Below are 22,171 nucleotides of genomic sequence, written 5' to 3' on the forward strand. Positions count from 1 at the left end.
AATGAATATGAGATTAACACACTTGTGATAAGATTTCATCCAGGGGCATTTTTACACAATATTATTAAGTTGGAATATTACATTTTGATTTACTACAACATGTTTCTCATCACACTTTCGCCTTTCCGTTCATGTAGTGATGACGGTTTGATGTTTTATCGATGCTTGCTATGAGTATAGGAAAAGGGATTGTCATGGAAATTCCCCCAAATGAATAAATGTAAAAAAAACACCATATGTTGTCTTGGTTATTCATTCTTGCAAGAATGAGAAAAGTCAACAAGGGTTCAATCTGAGATCTCCCCTGCAAGTTCCCTCTCGATCAACAGACTTTCCAATAAGCAAGCAGGACAGGATGGGGCGAGCTCAACATTGACACCCGTCGAAGCATTGGCGTGTATTGCTTCAATTCTCGGTTGTGTTTATTCTCCATCAATCCCTCAATGAATGGAGACGCTAGCACCCCAGACTACCTAAATCTAACTATTGATTTACTTACTGAACCGAACACGGTGCTTGCTGATGGGCTGCAGACTCGCAAGTCGCAAAAAAGGTCAAACAGAGAACACAAATTCTCGGAGGAGTTGAATTCCTTCTGCGACCAAGCTTGTAAACGTACAAGGACAATAAAAGGCTTTCTGATTTCTGATTCTGATTTCATTTCACACACTGAAAGAATTTAAATGGCATTAAAATATGAACTCCACAATCAAAAACACCACATTTTGCTGCAGTCTCCTTGTGAGTGTTTTCATTTTAACACAAAAACACACCAGGAAGACACCTTTTTGCCGGCTCAGTTTGTGTTCAAATTTCTAGCGACTATTTCGCAATAAATCATTTCAAATTCAAACAAAGTATGCAGTCTTTGTCACATTCACATCCTTTTGTCTGTTTCTCTGTTCCGTTCCTCCATCTGCCACGCGAGCCCACACCCCTCATCCTTTCACAGCCGTCTACAGACTGTGCCAAATGATGTGACAGATGAGCAGAGGAAACGCTCGCTCACGTTGCCCCAATAATTTGAGTTTACAGAGCAGTCGCCGCCGGGATACAGCTACAGTGACTCGCTCGCTATAGATGAGGTGAGGTGAAATCAGAGGTGAAATCCGATTGATAGTGAGCATGATTGTGCGAAAGATATAATAAGCAAAAGGACACAATCACAAAAACAGAAACCGGCGCATCACTGTGGTTGCACAATTTCAGCTCCATGTTTAATTCAATCATATTTTATAGTTTTGCTGGCCGGACGCACGATTCTTAGGTGCATTTTACAATTGCACGTCACGCACACGGTTGACTGCATCATCCTCAGAAAGAGGAGATATTGCAGATGAATGCACGAACTCTAGTGAATCCAATTTCACTATGTTCAAGCACGGCATAACTCCTGAGCACCGCCCTTATTTTAATGCAAATGAGTGATGCCACAAGGACTGGCTGTGAAAACACTCCATTCCATCCCACAATGGCGCACAAGGCGCAAACGCCTCGTCACACATATTTTCACCAGCACAATGTCCAGAAGAATACCAAAAGAAAGAAAACTCCCCCACACACGCAGTTAGACTCCTCTTTGCACAAGAATTGCGCCCGGAATGATTAGGCCTCAAGAGTTTACTCGCAGCAATCCTCGTTTCGTTTTAGTAAGAATGTAAAGGGAATCAAACCCTTACCAGAAAGGCAGCGATGTGTACCACTGCACTTCAAATAACGACGGAGCTTCTTCAAATTTTCCGGGATGCATTGTTGTACATCTGTTTAATTTGAATGATGCTTGAGGGATAGCAAAAGTGGACCTGTTCAAGTGATTACTGCATTTTGTAACGTCATGGGTGATCGATCATGTGTTAACTGAGTGAATGTCATTTAACCTAACATAACATAACATGGGGAGAATCCTCGGCAGTCTCGGAAAAGGCAAAGTACGGTTGCAAGGATTTGGCAAATATATCCTTCATGCACCTTTGCACACGCACACACAAACGGGAGTCTCAAAGGAGCAATGGAATAGATGAGGAGGGGATCCATGAGCGTGTAGGATTAAATAAATATTGACTTGAAAGAATGAGGTCTGTCGCAGTAAATAAAAAGGCATACACCCACATGCACACACACAAACTTTCACAAAGCTCGACCTCTGTAAACTATCACGGTTCAACCTCATACTTGAACAAAAACTGGAATCACTGTTAATATTTATAGGAAGGCAAAGATTGAGCTTTGCAATAATAGCAGTGTGTGTTTATAATGTTCCCAAGTGTGATTACTAGTGCACTTTACTGGAAATTCTGCCAACTACATAGTTGCTGGGGTTTTTTTTTTTTAACTTAAGCTCTAGTTCTCACTATGAAGTAAACAACTTGAAAAGGTTTGGACCTTGAAGATAAGATGAGTTGGAACAACAGATGATGAAATCAAGTCAGACTTTGTGTTGATGATAAAAATAAAAAAAATGATGACTGGTTTTAATCAAATACACACAGAAGGCTGGATAAGACAGAATTGAGCCAAGAGACCCTCTTCATCAGTGTTTATTTACTTTGAGGCAAAAAAGGGGGGTGGGGGGTTCAGCAGGCCAGATAAAGTGACGCAATGCTAAGAAACAAGACAGTTTCACTTGCGTTTTATTTTATGTGGAAGGATGAGGCAAAAAGAATGTAGTACTTCCCTCGACTAGTCACAATTTAGCAAGATTAATTAAAAAGGATGTGAAAAGGAAAAAGTGGGCTCATCTTTGTGTAAAAACTCATTTGCAGCAAGTCTGTAATATCATTCATGTAATACACATTTTATCCACCTCACAAATTAATGATCCATGCATCCGCCAAATGTGGTAACAATCGGTCCAGTGGTTTTTGGATAACCCTGAAAACTCATGGCAACTGGACAGAATTTCCAACAAAAGAGGTTTTTTATTTAATACTAAATCTCAGCAATATACAAAGGTAAATTTAATTCCAAATAAAAAAAAAATCTAAAGTTTTATATGCGATTTATTTTTTTTAAATATTCTGCACCTAATTGTGACGGAGCGGCGCGGTCAATAAGGAACGGACAACGTGGCTAAGGTGACGCGAGAGCACACCACGCAAACAAATCACATTTTCATTCTAATTCTTTCCTTCATTTCTACCCCCGTTTAATACTCACACACACACACACACACACACACACACACACACACACACACACACACACACACACACACACACACACACACACACACACACACACACACACACACACACACACACACACACACCTGGCACCACGTCCATTAGATTTCAGTAGAGCGACCGAGGATGCTCACTCACTGGTTTGAAGCATACATTGACGCCTGCACGATCAATTTAACACTCACCAGTTACGAGACGAAGCGAGGTGAGGTGAGGCACCATCGACGAAGTCCAAACCGGAGGGCAACTTCCGCATTGTTTAAATAGTTTATTCCCGCGTGTCAAGTGGTCAGGTGACTGAATTTTTTTTTTTCGAATAAATACACAGGTTTGAACATTACGTAATAGTGGAAAATGCGGGGCCATATTTATTTGAATTTACAATAGGAAGTAAATGGGAATAAAATGCGTCTGGGCTAAAGTAAAAGTAAATAAGGGACGAATTGTCGCAGGTGATGGCCAAGGGGCGGGGCTAAGCATAAATAATTTTGCGAAAGGCAGGGGAAGAGGAGAGTGAGTTGGAGACGGTTGCACAGTTTGCAGATTAAATGACATGATAGCTCAATTCAGTGGTTTTGCAAATATTAACATATTTTTGTAAATTACTATTTTTTACTTTTTGCTGTATATTTTGGACTTTTTAGGGAATTTTCACTGTGTTGCACTTTCGGAGGTTTTGCACAAGAAACTACACAGTTGCATATATTCTAGCTACGCCATTGATTTGGGATGTGGTCGGATAGGAACCCGCAACACTAATCATGTAAAAATCCTCACCTATCATTACTTGTTCGTCTGCTTGCATACACAGTCAGAAATAGATGTCAGATTGATTAAAAATTAAAAAATTTTTTTAAAAAAGCTTGCAGTGCGTCTTTCTACGAGGACTCCATTATTGATTTCCAAATCAATTTTTCATCTTTCAATTCCATTCTTTGTGCTGGGTTTATCTGAAATGTTTTGCGTGCATGTTATGTGACGTATTTGTGCATTTGTATTTAGCTTCTGTCAACTATTGTTCATGCACAAGTTTTTTTTCCTCATTTAAGAATGTCTTGGCACACGTGTTTTGCAAATCAAATGTGGCTCTTGAGCATAATTTTAGCCACAGAGGACTTTTTGAGCAACACTGCCCTCTGTTGGTGCATCTCAGACTTGTTCAACTTTTCCATTTTAAACGCAATCCGTACATTGCAATGATGACACCATTCATAATACCTTTATTGTGATCCGAACAGTAAAAATTGACCGATCCGTTTTTATTTTTTGACTGAGCCGAGACCACAGTTGTTGTTCTGGATCATTCACGACAAAATTAATGTTAGAGGCCGGAATCAGCCAAATAATATTTTTCAGAAATGACATTTACAATTTCCGTGTCACTTTTTATTAGGAAATGCCTTAACATTTCATAATTATGTTAAAAGTCCAGTTGTTGCTTTGTTTGGACAAAAATCATTCAAACACACCTTCAAGCTGACAGACAAGTGATAATTCATGGTCTCGAATTGTCTTGTGTGACCCGGTCATTGTTGATGAAATCAATGATATCCGGAACAATAACAAACTAACAGTCTCAAGCAAAGACAAAAAAAAAGTATTCTTTTTGCATGAGCATTATTTGTTCCACTGAAATCTATTATCACCATTTTTCAGTACCACGTGCGCTCATTATTATTGTGCGCGAGTTGCAGCTGATCCCGGCTACACTGGCTGGCAGCCAATAGCAGTGTATGCAACTATTACATGATTGCATTTATTCAGACACTTTAGAGGCCGGAAACAGCCAAATAATATTTTTCAGAAATGACATTTACAATTTCCGTGTCACTTTTTATTCTGAAATGCCTTAACATTTCATAATTATGTTAAAAGTCCAGTTGTTGCTTTGTTTGGACAAAAATCATTCAAACACACCTTCAAGCTGACAGGCAAGTGATAATTCATGAGTGGTCCAGACAAACAATTTTATTAGTCATGAATATTTTTTTTGTTCAAAGTTGTCTTGAGTTGACATGTTCCCTTTCTTTCCCCTCATTTTTCTTCTCCACGTCTACATTTATAGTGCTCATCTGGTAGATTCCGTAACTTCTCTGCAGCCTAGAAAAATAAATAAATAAATAAATAAAGTCAGGCAATCTCAGCGATAGACAGTAAATCTTGTCATCATCTGTCTACACCTGTGAAGGCTAGAGAAAAAAAACAACTAATTTGTTTAAAAAAATAAAAATTCAATATGTCTGAAATGTCCGGAGCTGAGCAGTCGGTCCATCCCGGGGGTGGAACGGTCCGGCCCTGCGGCCCAGCCAGATGCCCATTTTTAGTGTCGGGGGTGGACAAATTTTATGAATAAGGCATGAGGGTGGATGCTGGAACAGTACCGAGATAGCGGCCATAGGGCGGGGAATTGACCGGTAAAAAAAGGGTCAAGTGCTCAGCTCTGGAAATGTATATGAACAAAACTGACTTGGTCTAGCAGGAGTGTTGCTCTTCTAACTCACCTGTTCTGGAGTGAGGTCCCGCTGCTCCGTTGCAAGCATCTCATAGCCGACCATGAACTTCTTCACTGTGGCTGAGCGCAGCAAAGGAGGGTAGTAGTGAGCGTGCAGCTGCCAATGTGAGTTGTCTTCCTTTAAGTAGGGGCCAGTAGGGGCTCCTGAGGAAAACAAAAACAGGAATAGGATGATGAAAGATGAAGGATTTGTTAAGCTGCAGCGGCAAATCGATTCTCGCCGTTCGCCGCAAAAGAACCGTTCAAAAGAACGGCCTGTTAAAGAACGTCGCAAACTAACATTCATGTTGACATCGACAGTAACTGACTTTCATTGCTACGTAAATGAAGCTGATGAAATACAGCTGATTGAATGAGCTGCTTATGGGTTGGAAAGAGGCCAAAGTCCATGCTAGCATGCTGCCACCGGCGGGTTGACGACCCATTAGCCGTCACTATCTCAAAGCCATCGTGATGGTTGTTGTGACTTTACTGAAAACATTGATTAATTTCATCTCAGTGCGCACGGCCAAAAGTGACGGCACACCCACTACGACTTTCTGTCACTAAACAGAGGAGACAGAGCAAAGGAGAGAAACCTGACACTCGAGATACAGTGCTAGCAACACGCTTGAGCTGAAAGTCGCTAGTTTCTGCTCTTCTTTGGGAAAAAAAAAATACTTGTAAGGGTCTGAAAAGTTCTAGCAACAAAGTCGAATGGAAACAGTGAGTATGAACCGGAATATGCAATTTAATTGGATGGTAGCGACAGTGGCTGGTTAGAAACAGAGATGAAGCAGAATAGCGCTACAGACAAACATGTCTGTTTACCCGTTTGCATTCACCCACAAGGCAGAGAGAAGCAGAGGAAGGAAAATAAATTACCAGCACAACTCAAGTTTTTCCAGGCGATTTAAAATAAATAAATAAATAAATAAAATAACATTTTCCATGTGTTTTACTTGACTCGAAAATTGGTCAAACATTTTCCAGGACGCGTGAGAATGCTGAAATGGCGGAATATATTGATTTTTTTTTTTTTTTTTTTTGCTTCGATTCTTCAACACACTAGCACATGAGCAAAAAGAATGATCAGGGTAACTGACTTGAAGGCTAATTAAGAATATGCATCACCAAGGAAAAACAAGAGCATTTATCTTTCTTGCCATTCACACAGCATGGATCAACAACTTTGCTCATTAAATCTTTTAGACAGCAGACCAGAAATCACTCCCTTTCATCGGTTATCTTAGCGAAAACAGCAGTTGACAACAATTACCATATATAAATATATGTAGATATATATATATATATATATATATATAAGGCATTTGGATTAACACAGTGTTCGTGAAATATTATTTTGTTATATTTATATATTCAAGCCATTCAGATGTGAACTTGTTGGCAAGTTTGTGGTCGGTAACGATATGATATCATGACGTTTGCCTGCAGCATTTTCTGGTTTTTCAATCAATCACAGCAAGTCGTCCAGGTGCTGAAGTCGCTAAGCAGCCCCAGACCACTATGTTTGACTGAAAATATGTTCTTTTTTTATTAAATAATGTGTCAGTTTGACGCTTGGTGTAATGGGGCGACACATTTGAAAATGTTAATTTATGACTTGTTAGCCCATTTAATATTCCGCCAAAAGTCTTGGAGATCACGTAAACGCTTGTTGGCAAAGGTGAGATGAAACGGCAGTTTTGTTTTGCATTTTTGTCAGTTGGGGTTTTTGCCTTATAACTGCCATGGGTGATATTTTTGCCCCATGTCTTCCTTATTGCTGAGTCAAGACCTGCAGTAATTTGGCTTTTGGATTAGTTTGAGTTCTCCTGGATGAGTCAATGTTGAAGTCTTGGAGTAATTCTGGTTGCCCAATTATTCCTGGGAAGATTCCCCGCTGTTCCCAGTTTTCTCCATTTGTGGATAATGACTCTGACCATGGTTTGCTGGGATCACTTTGTTTCTCATTTGTTGGAGAATTTCTTTGGATTGTGGTGTGATTGAGTTCTTGTTGAGATCTGGTACCTTCCCTCACTGAGCCTGACAGGTAGTATTAGGTAAGTGTTTTCTTGATTCGACAAATCTGGCTGTTATCGGGCCTGGGTGTGTGCAGGGAAAATTAACTCAGGTTTCCAAAAATTGTGGTTGAAAAAAAACCTTATTGGCCAGAGAGGTTTGGATTTGTTTTCCTATTATAAATAAAACTATTTATAAACAACATTTACTTGGGTTGCCTTTGTGAGATGGTCAAGGGGGGAAATGTTTTTTTCACACACGCACATAAATAATACTAGACTCGTCCGTATTAGAGGCATTTTCAATATATACTAAATACGCTTTGGATTGAGTTTAAGATTGGATTACATGTACACAAAAGTATACAAAAAAGCCTAATATTACGTTTTTTGTTTTTTTTTAACCACTTTCGCGTTATTTTTAGCCTGAAATTATCTGTGTAGCAGATTTTTTTTTTTTTTAATTAGCGGAACCAGCTATACGAGTCAAATATACTTTTATTCATACTCTCAAAAAAATAATGTTATTTTTACCTTGCCGTTTTAGGGTTTTGCATTTTTAGACAACTGAACCAAACTTTTTGTTTTCTTATCCCCGAATGGAGTGTGTGTGGTCTTCTTATGGAACATTATTCTGCCTTTTGGAGAACATTTGCTAAATTAGTGTTGCTGCTCATAATTAGCATTCATATATCATTATGATTCATACCTGAATGTACATTTGAATTTCCCATCTCAGGGAACAGCAGGCATTGAGAATTACATGGCGAGTGATGAGTCAAGTGTCCGTTTTGTAAAATAGCTCAGCAAGGCTTTGCTGATGCTCACGTTGGACCTGCAACATTTAACACACGCAGCTACTGAGGCATGAAGACACTTGCTCTCTTCTGTCACATATCACTCAGTGCATCACTGCACTCTGCTAACCTTTGTTCCGCTACGGCCCCTTAGCTTGGTGCTTTATTGGCAAGCCCTCAAACAAGGCTGCCTTTTGCAGTATGGAGAAATATCAAGTAGATGGAGCAACAGCTGCCTGGGTGGTAAACATCATCCTGAGCGGCGCTTCCAGACTCGAGTATATTTGTGCAAGCTGTTTCTTCTCAGCGGTCTGACCGTCTTCGCAGTTTGACTTCAGAGATGCAAGTTGACGTCTCTACTTTAGGGCCGCGTACAAAGAAAATGATATTTTGATGCGTCAAAGTAGCTTTTGTCACACTCGTGCTTTTTTTAAAAAGGCAAAATAAAAAATAAAAAAAGGTAAATCCTGTTGTCATGATTAAACAAAGACACATGCTCTTGTTTTTAAAACCAATATTGGAATGAATAAATCTGCACTATGCATATGAATAAAAATCCGTTTTTGAAACCAATTCAGTTCAAAATGACACTATTGTGTTCTCTCAAATATCTTTTTGTGTTTGACTATTTGCAAATTTATCTACTCCCAGATTGTGGCGGGAAAGCCAAGCTGCATTTTTTTTTTTTTTTTCCTTCTTTTTGAGTTCCACTTTAATAGATTCCTGACCCAAATAATTCCTGTCACTTTCTGCAGTTGAATAAAAAACATCAAGCACCTGCCCAGGTCTAATATTTTGAATATGGATCAGCAAAAAACAAATTATGATTCAATGACTTTAGGTTAAGAAATTAGGGATTTTTTTTTTTTTTTAATGTACTTAATCTTATCTAACGGAAGTGTGAAAAAATCCTGGCTCGGCTTCAGAATGGGTTCATCCCCAGTGAAAATAAATTTTGTTAGTCACATGGGGATTGTTGCCGACACGCGAGAGTCCCGCTGATAGTAATCATCATCATCATTTATGTAAACAACCACATAATCAGCACTTCTTAGAGGCCCCGCAGCTCAATAACAGTGCTACAGAAATGATGCTTCACTGTAATTGAAAACTGTGGAAGCAAGAGAAATGCTTTTCTTTCCGCTTTCGGATCAACTCTCATCTGCCAACTCATCTCAAAGTCTGTGCGAAACACTGATTCCTTGCTAATGCCATCATCCTGCTGTGGCGTTTGCTTGTCCGCGGGACCAGATCAAAGATTCGGCTTGAATCTGAAATCTCGGCTTGAATCATTTCCATCAGCCTCTTATTTCTAAATGTGTCTTTTATCCTTTTTCCTTTGTGAAATTGGCATACGACTGTGGCAGTGGCCGGTCGGCTTTTACTGTGATCAGATGGTCTGAGGTATAAATGAGTGGACATGTACACGTTGGGCAACAAACAGCTGGAGAAAAAAAAAAAAAGCTGATAAAGAGGGAAGAACAATTACATATTCCAAAATTCCAAAAATCGTGGCCTACAGACATGTTTTCATCTCACTCAGTGGATGTCTTGCCTGGTCTTGTGTGTTGGTCACAATTTTGCAAAGCATGTTAAGCACCATTAAACTTGGGTAAGAAAAAAAATGCATCTCTTTATATTCACGTTGTTGCCAATATTCTGAACAGTGCACATTTTTAACCTTCCGCTATGCTAATGTCTTTGACGGTTAAATGTGGTACACTAATGCTTCCACTAAACACTAAAGAGGAATTATAAATTAACTTTGGAGAATTAAACATGCAGCTTAATATTCACTGAAAACAAAATAATTAGTTGGGGTGGATGGGAAATTGCAGGTAATTAGAATGTTTTTCTTTTTTAAAGTACTGTTCGTCTATTCTCCCTTCCTTTTATTGCTTATCTTTCTTGTTTGATTTTGTTCCCATCCTTACTTTGAACTGACTTTTTTTTTTGGTCAGACTCCACTACAGTAAACGTCACTCTTGCCTAGTGTTCAAACAAAATCAAATATTAGCAATGACTGTGATACATTATGAGCATTCCTTTTCATTGAGATTAAAATGTAGGAATGTGTTTTTCCTTGTAATTATTTGTATTCTTACCATGCCAACCCATGGAGTAGGGAAAAGACACATTAAACAGATTGTCGTATTTGGTCAGAAGTTGCTTCATAATGTCCGCCAGACCTGAAAAACAAAAGATGATCAGTAGCAAAGTGGAAGCGTTTCCAGCAGACATGGGCAAAGTACGGCCCGGGGGCCACAAGCGGCCCGTTTAAAGTTTTAATCCGGCCCGCCTAACTTGAATAATTTAGATGAATAAACCCTTGTAATGATTTCTTTTCCCTGGAATTCTGATTCATCCCCACCAGGAGGCGCGTTCCAAGCTTGATTGACTTGGTTGGGGTGGAAACTTGACGTTTCCACTTAACTTTTTGACCTTATTTAAAGATGAGCGGAGCTAAGAATTGGAAAGTGGACGGAGGATGTCAAGTGTTCAATAAGGAATGGACAACTAAATATTTATTCACTAAACATGGATCATTTGATGTTTGCCTGATATATGCCAAGAAACTGAGGTGCTTTTTAAAATGAAGCCATATGTTTTCTCTATATGCTAAATGTATTATTTTTCTCCAAAACACTCCATCCATCTCCTCCCTTCCGTCAAATTTTACAACTCATTGTGGCCCACGAATCAAAATAATTTGCCCACCCCTGGTTTAGAGTGTTGATCCTAAATGACAGTAGGAACGAGGAAAGGTGTGATTAAAAAATGAATGGTCACTGAAAATGGATATAAACTGGAAATAATTTACACAAACATGACAAACTGCTCTTGTGCTTAGGAGAAAATACGTCACTTTTGTTTTGTGGCATCGCCCCAAAAACACTTACTCTCCCTTTCTTCTGTGGTCAACTCATTGATTCGGAGGACATGTCGCCGTGGTAACAGCAGCAACTGGTAGGGCCACGTCGCCCAGTAAGGAACCACAGCCAGCCAATCAGGGTTCATCACCACCACGCGTTCCTAAAAGGAATTTAAAATGTTGCGCATGTCAGTGAAAATTGAGTCAGGACTAACCTAACGCCCAACCAAAAAAATAAATAAATAAATAAAACAGTGGCAACAGTGAGATGATAAATTGTGGTAATTAACTAACGGGGTTTTCTTCGACTTGCTGCTGCTGATCATTCCAAATTTGCCAAAACAGATTCCAAAATGGTCTCAATTCCGACAGGTTGGAATCAAGGTTAATTATAGTTAACAAAAATTGACGAAACAAGTAAAAGATAAAACAGTTTGGTTCAAGAATTAAAAAAGAGAAATGCTTTAAAAAGAGAACAAAAAAAAAATAGATGAAACTTCCCTTTTCGTTCCGGAAACTAGATAAAACCAACTATAATTATAGTGGAAATGTCATCCGTTTGAACTTTAGGAGTGGATTTTAAATGGATGTATTGAATGATGTAAAAAGAAAGAAGGTCAAATAATCATTTGAGAATTGTAGTTTATTTTATCACACTGAGTGACCATTTTTTTGTGTAATCTGGCACATGACAAACATGCCGTACATTTTGTAAGAAAATAAATAAAATAAAACTAAATTAAAACTAAAACTGTAACCAACAAACTTGCCCTAAAAATTAATTAAATCTAACTGAATTGAAATACCAAAATTCCAAACAAACTATGATGAAAAATCCAAAACTATCCTAACCCTGGTTGCAAAACCATCTGAGGAACGGCTCCCTTGTGTTTGCACAGCCCCGAAAAAGTGTAATGAAAAAGTGACTATATATCATCGAGAGAATCGTCAGGTTTTGGGATCGAACCTGTACATTGGAAACAAACATATGACCTGTACGGGGACTTTGACAATCATTTCATAATTGAGAGCTTTATAAAAAGAGAGTAAATAATACATATACACATCACCCATCTATTTTTTATGTATTAAAGGGTACGATTGAAACAATTTAGAGTAGTTATCCTATTCCGATGGGAGTTGAGCTTCGTTCTCCTCTTTAACCTTCTACCTTACTCTCATTCCTTTCCACTATTTTCTCCCTGTCACTTATAACGCAGTAGAATGAAGATAGAATACAAATTAATAAGAGAAGGGACACAGAAGAAAGGACCAAGGCGTCCTAAACCAGACACCTCACGCATCGCAAATTCCCCGCCCAAAACTTTCATTCAATTAGCTTGTAAAGTTTTGCTTTCAAACCCAAGGATGTCGCATGGGAGCCAAAACCCCAATTCAGGCTTTTCCGAGTACTGCCCTGTGCCAATTTACGGTCGTAACCTCGGGTCAGACAGACAGGAGCAAATAGGAAGAGGGACACTATCAGCGCCAACGCACCCCCACACACACACACACACCAAAGTAACTCTCTTCCTCACACACATTGCTGCCACTCTAATTTTATAAAGGTCAGCCCCATAAGTGCTTGTGCAACATACGCACGCACACAGATCTCACACCTGTGTGTGTACGAATGAATCAGACGGCTAGTTTCTTCGCAATTCATGTATAGTAACAGCTACGTCTGCCCTCAGTGACTGCAGAATTCCTTATTTTGGCAGTAACGTGAAGCAGATCAAGCATACGCCTCACCTCGAAAAATATGCTTGAGTTCAACTCTTAAAGGAAAGTGGTCCAAAGTGCCGTGAGGGATCCAGATCCTCAAAAGTCCCAGACAAGCTTATTTCAGATCTCAGCCTCAGGCTTGATGTCAAAGGTCAAAAACTACAGCACGATTTCTAGCCATTTCTTTTGTACTTGAACGCTTCAAAAATGCAGCAAACAGTTTGACTTTGACAACGTGAGAAAGTTCGTATCGGGACAAATCTGCTTCAGACAAAATTTATCATCATGAAATCTTTGATTGATTTGTACCGAGTAACGTTTTAACATTATTCACTCTTTAACTTCTGAGGTACAGTACACTGTGATCATCCCCAGTGGCAGTCAGTCCTTCTAAACGAGTGTTTTGAAAAAATCTAAAGAAAAAGCTAAATGCACATATAGCATGCATGATGGTGGTGCACACATTTTTTTTCCCCATTTCCTATTTTTGATAAATGGAGCATTTACGGTACTATTACAGTGGCTTCATAAGGGAATTATTTTAGGTGCTACTTGTGTAAAAGGTTTAGCTGGTGTCTTCATCGCTGAGCTGCCAGTGTAAAAATCTCTGGGCTGCATTTTTTTTCCTCCATCATTCCCAGAAAGGGAACTGCATACAATTGCGACATTCACATGCTGTCTAATGGCAAAACCTCCTCAAGGTTGCCGTTGTTTATGTTCTTCACACATGACTGAAGAATTGCTAAAACACGCGAAACGAACAAAATGTGTCTCCCTAATCTTTTTACAGGGTGAAGATGGATGCCACAGCATGATGCTAATGAGCATTTCTGTTGCCCCATCACATGCTTCACTGCTTGAAAAACAGGTAGTGTGTGCGAGAGGAAAATAAGAAGAAAAAGGTGTAACAAAATAACATGGTGAGAAAGGGGGTGGAAGCAGATGGATGAAGGGAGAATACACAAATGGTATGATATACAAAGATTATCTTTGACTGGACTGGACTTGGGTGGAACACTTTTTTTTTACGAAACTGGATAATAAATAAATCATTTCACAATAGCCGTAATTAGTTGAATAAAAGTCAAGTGACTTACGGTGTAAACGTAAAAATGGCAAACATAGTATAAAACAACTGGATTTTTCCACTTCCACAAAAAAAAAAAATCCAATTCAAAAGGAACCTACATAATTGGATGTAATTTAAATGTTTCAAAGAATTTGATTTGTTTTAATGTTTTCATTTAAACCTTTTTTTTGTTATGTTCCCCCACAAAATCTAATTGTTTGTATAATCGTGATTTCAATTACTACTAAAAATCATTTTGATTCACATTTTTTTTTCCATAATCTTATTCTATAAACACATTTTAAAGCCACAATTAATATAATCTGCCAATAAAGTAAAAAAAGAAACATTAAGAGACAAAGCAATCATACTGACTTTTAAGGCAAAATATCAGTTGATGTCACAATCGTTTGGCCTTAGCAGGGCCATCATTTCTCCAAGTGATGTGTGCTTGTTGAACAGTACCTTTTTCTCAACTTCTTGCTTGACATATTGCATAAGCAGTGGCTCCCGGTACTTTTCATAGAACGCTCTCTGACAGCGGTCAGACACAGCTGGCTCATTAGGGAGGAAGCTGCTAGCCCACACCTGTGATATCAAAGCAAGATGTGACCAAATCTTCAAATTGTGATCAAGTTACATTCAAAACTATTCTTTGAGTGAACCAGTTCTAGTATTTTTGGACCCCAGTAGATGGCACTCTCTGTTCAACATTGGGCTGAAAGCACACTGACTTGCCATTTTTTTAAACCCTATATTAAACCAACAGTGCCATCTGCAGGACTCAAAAATACAACAACTGGTTCATGAAGCAAATTTGAAGCTTCATTTTCCCATTACTACCAACAATTGCTTCATGAAGCTTCATTTTCCCATAACTAGAGGGGGAATGACACAGATGACAGTATCATGATTCTGGCTTCCCCTCTGAATTAAATATATTAAATAAATTATGACCACTATTTAATCGACCATGACTTCGACCGTGATGTTATTTTTCTCAACATTTCGCAGTAATTCATGATTTTTTTTATCAGGCGTTCCCTTTATTGCACATTAGTCAAACAAGTGGATTAAAAAATTGGTGTGACATTGAGTTGGTTACTTTAAATATAATTTGTAAGTCTTTTTTTTTTTAACACCCTTATCCAAATGAGATTCTGGAGTAAAACATTTAATGAAGTTATTTGTCAATACTACTTAATATGTTTTACACAAGTGTAGACATTTAACCACTTTCACTCTTCCCTCCAGTATTACACGACCGCCCAATGTTTTTTTTCCCTGCCCGTAATGGGAATTTAGTTATTCAGTAGAGTGAATCAGGTTGAATCAGACCATGTAACAGAGTGACATGCACGCATTCGCAAATCGGCTTATGCATTGATTTTTCTCAGGGGACCTCTCCATTACTTTCTGAAAATCTCACCTCCAGGCTGTTTTATGTTTAGGCCAAAGCCGCGTCTAAAATAAAAACTATTGCTTTGGTGCCATCTTAGGGCCAATGACCAATGTCAAAATGAGAGGCGGAGCTTCACTTAGTCAGTCGAAAAGGGTTGTTTTGGCACCATCTTGTGGCACCTAAAGGCAATTAGAAGCCTTTTTGGAAAAGGGTCAATTACTCAAAGATTTTGCTTTTTTGCAGCAGGGCTCGGTCCTGATTGATGAGGAGACATCATCAAGTCGTAATCTGTAGTTGTAAAAAGTCACATTTTGTGTATTATATGTGGAGAAAACTTATACATTTACTGACTTTTATGAAATATTATTCCTTTTGGGACCGGAGAATTTTTGTTGTCAGCTTAATTGTGGTCTTGTACCCATTTTCAGGAGATTTTTGAGCTTTACTTAATAGAATTCCTGACATTGTGGCGAATATGTCATTAAATATTCCGTGTAGAGCAATAACCAGAGGCATTCTGTGCTGTTTTTGCATGCCACGCAGGACTGCATCTGACAGAATGGCTAATTGTTTTCTGATTAAACACCCCTGAACTTATTCACCCAAAATGCAGTGCACATCCAAAGGCGACACACACATTGTGAAATGGGCCCCTCCGGTAATTAAGTCATTATTCTTTCATTTTGAAGTATTTTGTGTTGGCCTTTTGTTATCATACATCATTTAGTTGCAAGGTTTAAATCCACAAATGATGGCACGCAATCACATTGCGTAAGTTTGTGCACAAGAAGCGCGAAAGGGGTTCATGGTAGAAGTGAACATCCTGATACGCAAATCTCGATTCGTTTGTGTGCGTGTGTGCGCGTGTTATTTCCGCATGCGTGCCAACATCTGTGGCTGTGGGTGTATTTGTGCAGCTGTGTTTCTGCGGACACTCAAACTCGCTCCTATCCAGTAGCAGACTATCGACTCACAGAGAAGTGAAGAGATGAGCCGCAAGAGACCAACAAAGATGAGCACTGATTCTCACGAGACAAATTGTACCATAAATAGTGTACAGTTTTTTTAGATTTCCATTTATAGAGTCTTTTATAGCATGTAATATGGGAAAGAAAATAATCCTTTCCTTCGGCCCAACAAATTGAATGGCTTTATCACGCTTGGCTCGTGTGTGGTTTATGAGAAATATATCATAAATAATTACAGTGATGGCCAAATGGGTGATGCAAAACTATACAAGTTATATGAAAAGTGTTAATTCAAATCAAAGATGCGCTTGATGATTATTTTTGCAGTAAAAATAATATCCCAAACTTGATCTTTCCATTGGAAGTAGTTATTACAGAATTCAGTTTAAGACATAGCAGATAAGAAAACCCAGAGAGAATACCATGATACACTACGTTCGCCTGAAGTCACATACTGCCCTCTACTGTCAGTGTCTTTGTAGATAGTGACAGTACATGAGAAACTACTATGCTGATGTTGTCTGTTATTATTGCTGTTATAAATCCTATTTTTAAAAATGGAATTAAACAGGCAACTGAAAATGAGTTCAACTGCAGTATTTGTTTTAAATAGGTGCCTGGATCTATCCTAATTTAAATGAACCTCATACATTTTAAATTAGTTCCAGATTTTGTTTTAAGATGATATATTTTTGCTTGACCAATATTCTGAATATGAGTTAGTGTTTTAACGTTCTACCTGACAGTGAGGATGTGGATTGGAACAACCCATCATGGCGCCTTTATTTTCAAAGATCTGACGAAAAACCACAAAAGTTGATTGGTTAGATTTCTATATTTTATCTTATTTTATGAAAGAAAATTGGGGATAATAGAAGGTACATCCCGTACCTGAACCCATGGGTAGGTCGCACCAAGTTCTTCCGTGAGCTCCACCCACTTGTTAATCACAGTGACCACCTCTTGTTTTTTCATGAGCGGCAGAGTGACATCAGACCAGGGATGGAAGCACATGACCTTACTGAAACGAGAAGATAGTGCGTGTCTATCATAATGTTTGAAGTCATGAATGAGTGCTAGCTAAAATATAGATGGATTTTCCTTTGAAAACATGGAATAATGTCCAGAAGCATGTGCGAGAACTGCCAGCTCCAAAAAATAAAATGAAAATAAAAATCCCTCTGAATGCCAGAGAAACGTCTGGCAGAACACCTGTCAAAATCCGACAATGTCTGACATTTTGAGTGGATTTTCTGTTGAGATTTCTGATTGTAAGTGCTCGTCAATCTGACGGGAAAAACAACGAACACGCCTTCTGAGTTGCACCTCGCAGAAAAGATGACTGTGCCAGTCCATGGAAGACAAATTGCATAAAGAAACATCTTCCTGCCAAAAGGGGGAATAAAAATATTCATTTAAAAAAAAAAAAAGATTTTCTTTCTGCCCTCCTTATAGTTTGCTGTCATAAAAAAGATGTTCTAAGATATTGTTGTCTCAAAAGTAACAATATACTTCCTATTAGGGCGTGAGCAGCGACCGCTGCAAGGTCTCTATTGCTTCTGGAGAAATTATTATGATTTGAAATTAGTCACATTTTTGAGAGCCTAAATATGAACAAAAACTTGATAAACTTTGAATACATTTTGGGCTTGGCAAAAAATTTGATATTCTAAATTTGTCATACATAAGCCCAAAAGTCTTGGTAGTCTAACCCTAAAAGAGGCTTGTCAAACTCTTTTTTGTCACAGGCTACATCGCAGTTGTTTTCCCTCGAAAGGCCGTTATGAATGAGAACTGATATCCTGTAACATACCTCCTATTATTACAGATACAAAACTAAATGATGGACAATGAGCTTTAAATATCGGAATCCCATTTTTTTTTTTTTTGCACAACTAACATAAAATAATAAATAATAAAATGCTTAAGGTTATTCGTATTGAAGCCAATTTGCAATTCTGGTATTTTAGCAAGAAACATGAAGTCGAGTTTTCTCCGAGGGCCACATAAAATGATGTGGGGATCTGACTTGAGTTTGACAACTGTGCTCGGAAAATGTACACAAAGTGAGCTGGGAGTATTTAAAAGGATAATTTGATGTCAGCAGAACAATGTGTTGTTGGGTGGGGTGGCATTTTGAAATTTAAGAACTATAAGGCTTTCCTTTTTGCTGTGCGGTGCTCCGGTATTTGTTTCAAGACGTGTTACATGAGATTTTATCTTGACTAAAATATTGCACACAGCAAGGTGCATTTAATAATTCACCATCAGTTTCTGCATCTGGCCAGAAAACCGCAAACTGCTTTTAAATTTGACTCTTTGCATTGGACTAATGCACCACATCAACACGATTAACTTCATTGCGACTTACAGGTCAAGGCACATAAAGCTGCCTGAAGGTGACAAGTGACTGTTGACTCAGGAGAAAGAGTGGAAACCTGACACTGTAGGCGAGCTGTATTCCTGACTTTAATTGGCACCCACGCTACGCACGCATTCCGGTTGTTCTCACAAGTCCAGATGTCTTATCTAATTCCAGTTAGTTTAATGCAGATGCCAGGTTGAAAGAAGCATATGGTCGAGCTGGGGAGCTACAAATCAACTAGCTTTCTTGTCCGCCATCCAAATTGGTTTGTGCTGATGAAAAATGTACTTTTAACAAGCTGGGAGCTTCCACAGAGAAGCCCGAGTTTGAATTCATTACTGTAGTCAATCTAAATTGAATGTAACCAATTAACGGGGGCCTCTACGGAACTTGAGACAAATCATGGACCCTTGAGAAGAAATTGTAATTATCCTGCGCTGCCTTGTGGTATTGTGGCATAAAAAGATGATGTTTTCCATCATGTTACTTTTTGGTTTCCTCTAGGATACAAATTCAGAAATTGTTGTTGCTCTAATTTGTTGTCTCAATGTTACTGGGGGCTCCCACAATTTTTCAGTTCAAGATCCATTATAACATTAAGTGTAAGAAGATGCATTCGAGTGTGTGCATGGTAAAATGAAACGACAAAAAATATATACAAAAAAAAAAAACAGAGAAACCCGTTGCAGGGTAATAGAAAAACATGGCAAGAGCCTGCTTCAGAGTAGCTGCCTCATTATCCAGTGTGTGTGTAAGTTGATTGGTATGAGAGAAACTTTCTTAGCAGATATTTTGGAGCTACTAAGCAGCCTGTGGAAGTCGACTATTCATTAGGCTTGAATGCTGAAAGTGAGCAACAGGAAGGGAGTGGCTATCCTGTTCGGCATGTTGAACATGAAAAGATAGAATCTGTGCAGTCATTACATGCAGCTCAGCAGTCGTTTTTTTTTTTTTTTCCAAATACAATGTAAATGTTGCGGACTTTTCTTGTGAGGTTAGGACACATTCCCATCCAGGAGAAAAACAAAGCATAATGTGTAGAGGTGAAAGGTTAAGGAAGTCCAACACAATATGCACGGATTGCCAATACAGTAATTCTAATGATGACTTGTTCAAAAGAGGAGTCCTTATTATTCTACTCTGGGACTATCCAAAGAGAATTTTTTTCTAGATCTGTATAAATAAGTCACCGTCTCCTGCCAAGTCTGCCAACATGCGCTGTTTTGATTGACACTGCATGAACAGGTATGGCTATACAATAACAATAGGTTTAATATTGTGGCAGTAGTTGGCATTGGTGCAAAATAACACAGTATTATATTAAGTGATGATTCTAATATTTTTTTTATTGTAAACTGTACTTAGCAACAGAGACAACATACCGAAAAGTGCAAATAATTAACATTGAATATACCGTAAGTATGTTTTCTTACCACACCCCTCTGGCTGCTTTAGATTGAAACAATGGATGTTGATCTGAAGCTGAAAAGCACAAAATCCTTTGTTAATCGCACGATATTGTGTAACATAGCAGTAATCACGCACATGATTGTATTGTAACACTTCCATATACTACCAATACTATGATTTGAATTCTCTGAGTGTGGTTGAGGTTTCATACAAATTAGCAACAGATGTATTTTCCCAACGTGAAATAATTACATTTTTTTAGGCCGATTAAAAAAAAGCCACTTACGAGGATCCGGAGCATCTGGTTGGATGGCAGGAAAGTCATTTTCAAAAACAAAAGTGCTCCTGTATTCTGGATTTTTCTACGGAGACAATACAAAAAATACTAATTTCATTTCATCTGGTCACCAGTGGATGATCAAATGTGCCATCAGGACCTTTAATTCGCGATCGAACATCATTTTATTACATCTCAAATAACTCCTAAATCGCATCACTCAAAATGCATCACTGTATTGCATACGGGGTTTTGTTAGCTGTTACCTCTCCATTAGCACGTGTATTTCCAGGACATAGTGGATTGCACGGCTCATATCTTGGTATACATTCCTCTGGAGGTTTTTCCACCTGACCTGTCCAGGGTCTCTTCATGCGGTGGACTGAGACCAAAACCCAGCTATCCCTCAAAGGGTTATAACGCAGGTGCTGGTGCTCTGAGGAAGATTTGACACTTCATCACACTTACCAGTTGAAACACATGCTTACCAAGTTTGCTGGTTCATGAAAGATCTAAATATGCGCTTTGTTTGGACTGTCACTCATTATGAGTCATACATGTCATCGCTCAACCAAAGTCCTGTTTGTGCTTTTGTGAAAACTTGATCAACAACTCCTGCGTGTCTCAGCCTGGCTGCAACAATATAATAATAATCATTAGACGATACAAATCCCACATATCGGTGGCGTGAGACCAGACCGAACGGTCATAAATTCCTTGCAGGAATATGCACATTTACTGATGTAGTGACAAAGAAATTAAACCTTCAAACCACCCATGGAATTATTTGACAATCTGGCAAACGCTGCAGGAAAAGCAATAACATGAACAGAATGCTACGAGGTAGTAATGGGGAAAATGAAGCTTCATGAAGCACTTTACTCCTCTAGATGGTGCTCATGGTAAATAGGCCAGTGCGATGGAAATGTGTTCAATTACCGCTGCATCTTTTAACCAACTAAATGGGCAAATGTCAAAAGTGCTTTGTGAAGCTTCATTTGTCCATCACTACTACAAGGCTGGTGCATGGCCATTTAAAAATAACAATAAGAACAGAACAGCTGGATAAAGTACAATAGGCCGTATGCAGTGATATATATTTTTCCTAAAATGTGCTCTCTGGGAGAATGTGTTTAGTTTGTGAATAAAAGAAGTGACTTGGCATTTCCGTGTCAATATTCTGGAAAAACAATGGCAATAAATCGCATGTGTAATAATTGGGTAGTTTTGTTTCCAGTGCAGTTTTAATGAATTGTAGCTCTGGGGTGGTTAACATGGCAAGGTAATCCAAGTCAATTCAACTTCCTACCTTTTGGATCAAATTGGGCTTCTGAGCCACTCATGTCAACATCAAGTCTTCCCTTTTGGTTCTGCACGAAAACGCTTCGTCGGCTACTTCCTGTAAAACCGGAGCATACTATTTGCTCCCCAAATACGTGGTGTCTATATTTTAAAAAGACACAACACCGTTCAGGTTTTACTGGTAAATACATTCAATATATTTTCAATATTAAAAATAATATACAATTAGAATTCAAACATAGCCACAAATGTGTGTTTTGTGGATAAACGCAAACCTCAGAAGCGCCATT

General features: G+C 38.6%; 2 protein-coding genes across 2 annotated transcripts in view; both read right to left on the reverse strand.

Moving 5' to 3' along the window:
* Positions 1-3,399, reverse strand: part of LOC148319415 (uncharacterized) — a 113,521-nt gene extending 110,122 nt beyond the window's left edge. Inside the window, exon 1 of the mRNA XM_088280669.1 lies at positions 3,368-3,399. The gene's annotated coding sequence lies outside the window, so the exon portion shown is untranslated. The remainder of the gene's footprint in view (positions 1-3,367) is intronic.
* Positions 3,400-5,132: 1,733 nt separating this feature from the next.
* Positions 5,133-22,156, reverse strand: galt (galactose-1-phosphate uridylyltransferase). The gene is made up of 11 exons (XM_088280690.1): positions 21,889-22,156; positions 20,846-21,015; positions 20,589-20,664; positions 20,326-20,374; positions 17,419-17,548; positions 17,267-17,323; positions 14,623-14,745; positions 11,392-11,524; positions 10,597-10,680; positions 5,684-5,838; positions 5,133-5,282 (listed from the first exon to the last, which is right to left on the reverse strand). Exons 1-11 carry the CDS (start codon positions 22,070-22,072, stop codon positions 5,217-5,219), a joined length of 1,227 nt encoding a protein of 408 aa, XP_088136816.1. The 5' UTR covers positions 22,073-22,156; the 3' UTR covers positions 5,133-5,216.
* Between the last annotated feature and the right edge of the window lie 15 nt (positions 22,157-22,171).

Source organism: Idiotropiscis lumnitzeri, chromosome 18 (assembly GCF_059441095.1).
Source record: "Idiotropiscis lumnitzeri isolate Australia: NSW breed Sydney's pygmy pipehorse chromosome 18, RoL_Ilum_1.0, whole genome shotgun sequence".
NCBI lineage: Eukaryota > Metazoa > Chordata > Actinopteri > Syngnathiformes > Syngnathidae > Idiotropiscis > Idiotropiscis lumnitzeri.

Excerpts from the sequence above, each read along its gene's own strand:
- galt (XM_088280690.1), bottom strand. The coding sequence starts at position 22,072 with ATGTATTTACCAGTAAAACCTGAACGGTGTTGTGTCTTTTTAAAATAT. Across the intron at positions 17,549-20,325 it reads AAAGCAGCCAGAGGGGTGTG|TAAGGTCATGTGCTTCCATC; the intron begins GTAAGAAAACAT and ends TTCTCGTTTCAG. Across the intron at positions 17,324-17,418 it reads CGACCTACCCATGGGTTCAG|ATCTTTGAAAATAAAGGCGC; the intron begins GTACGGGATGTA and ends GTTTTTCGTCAG.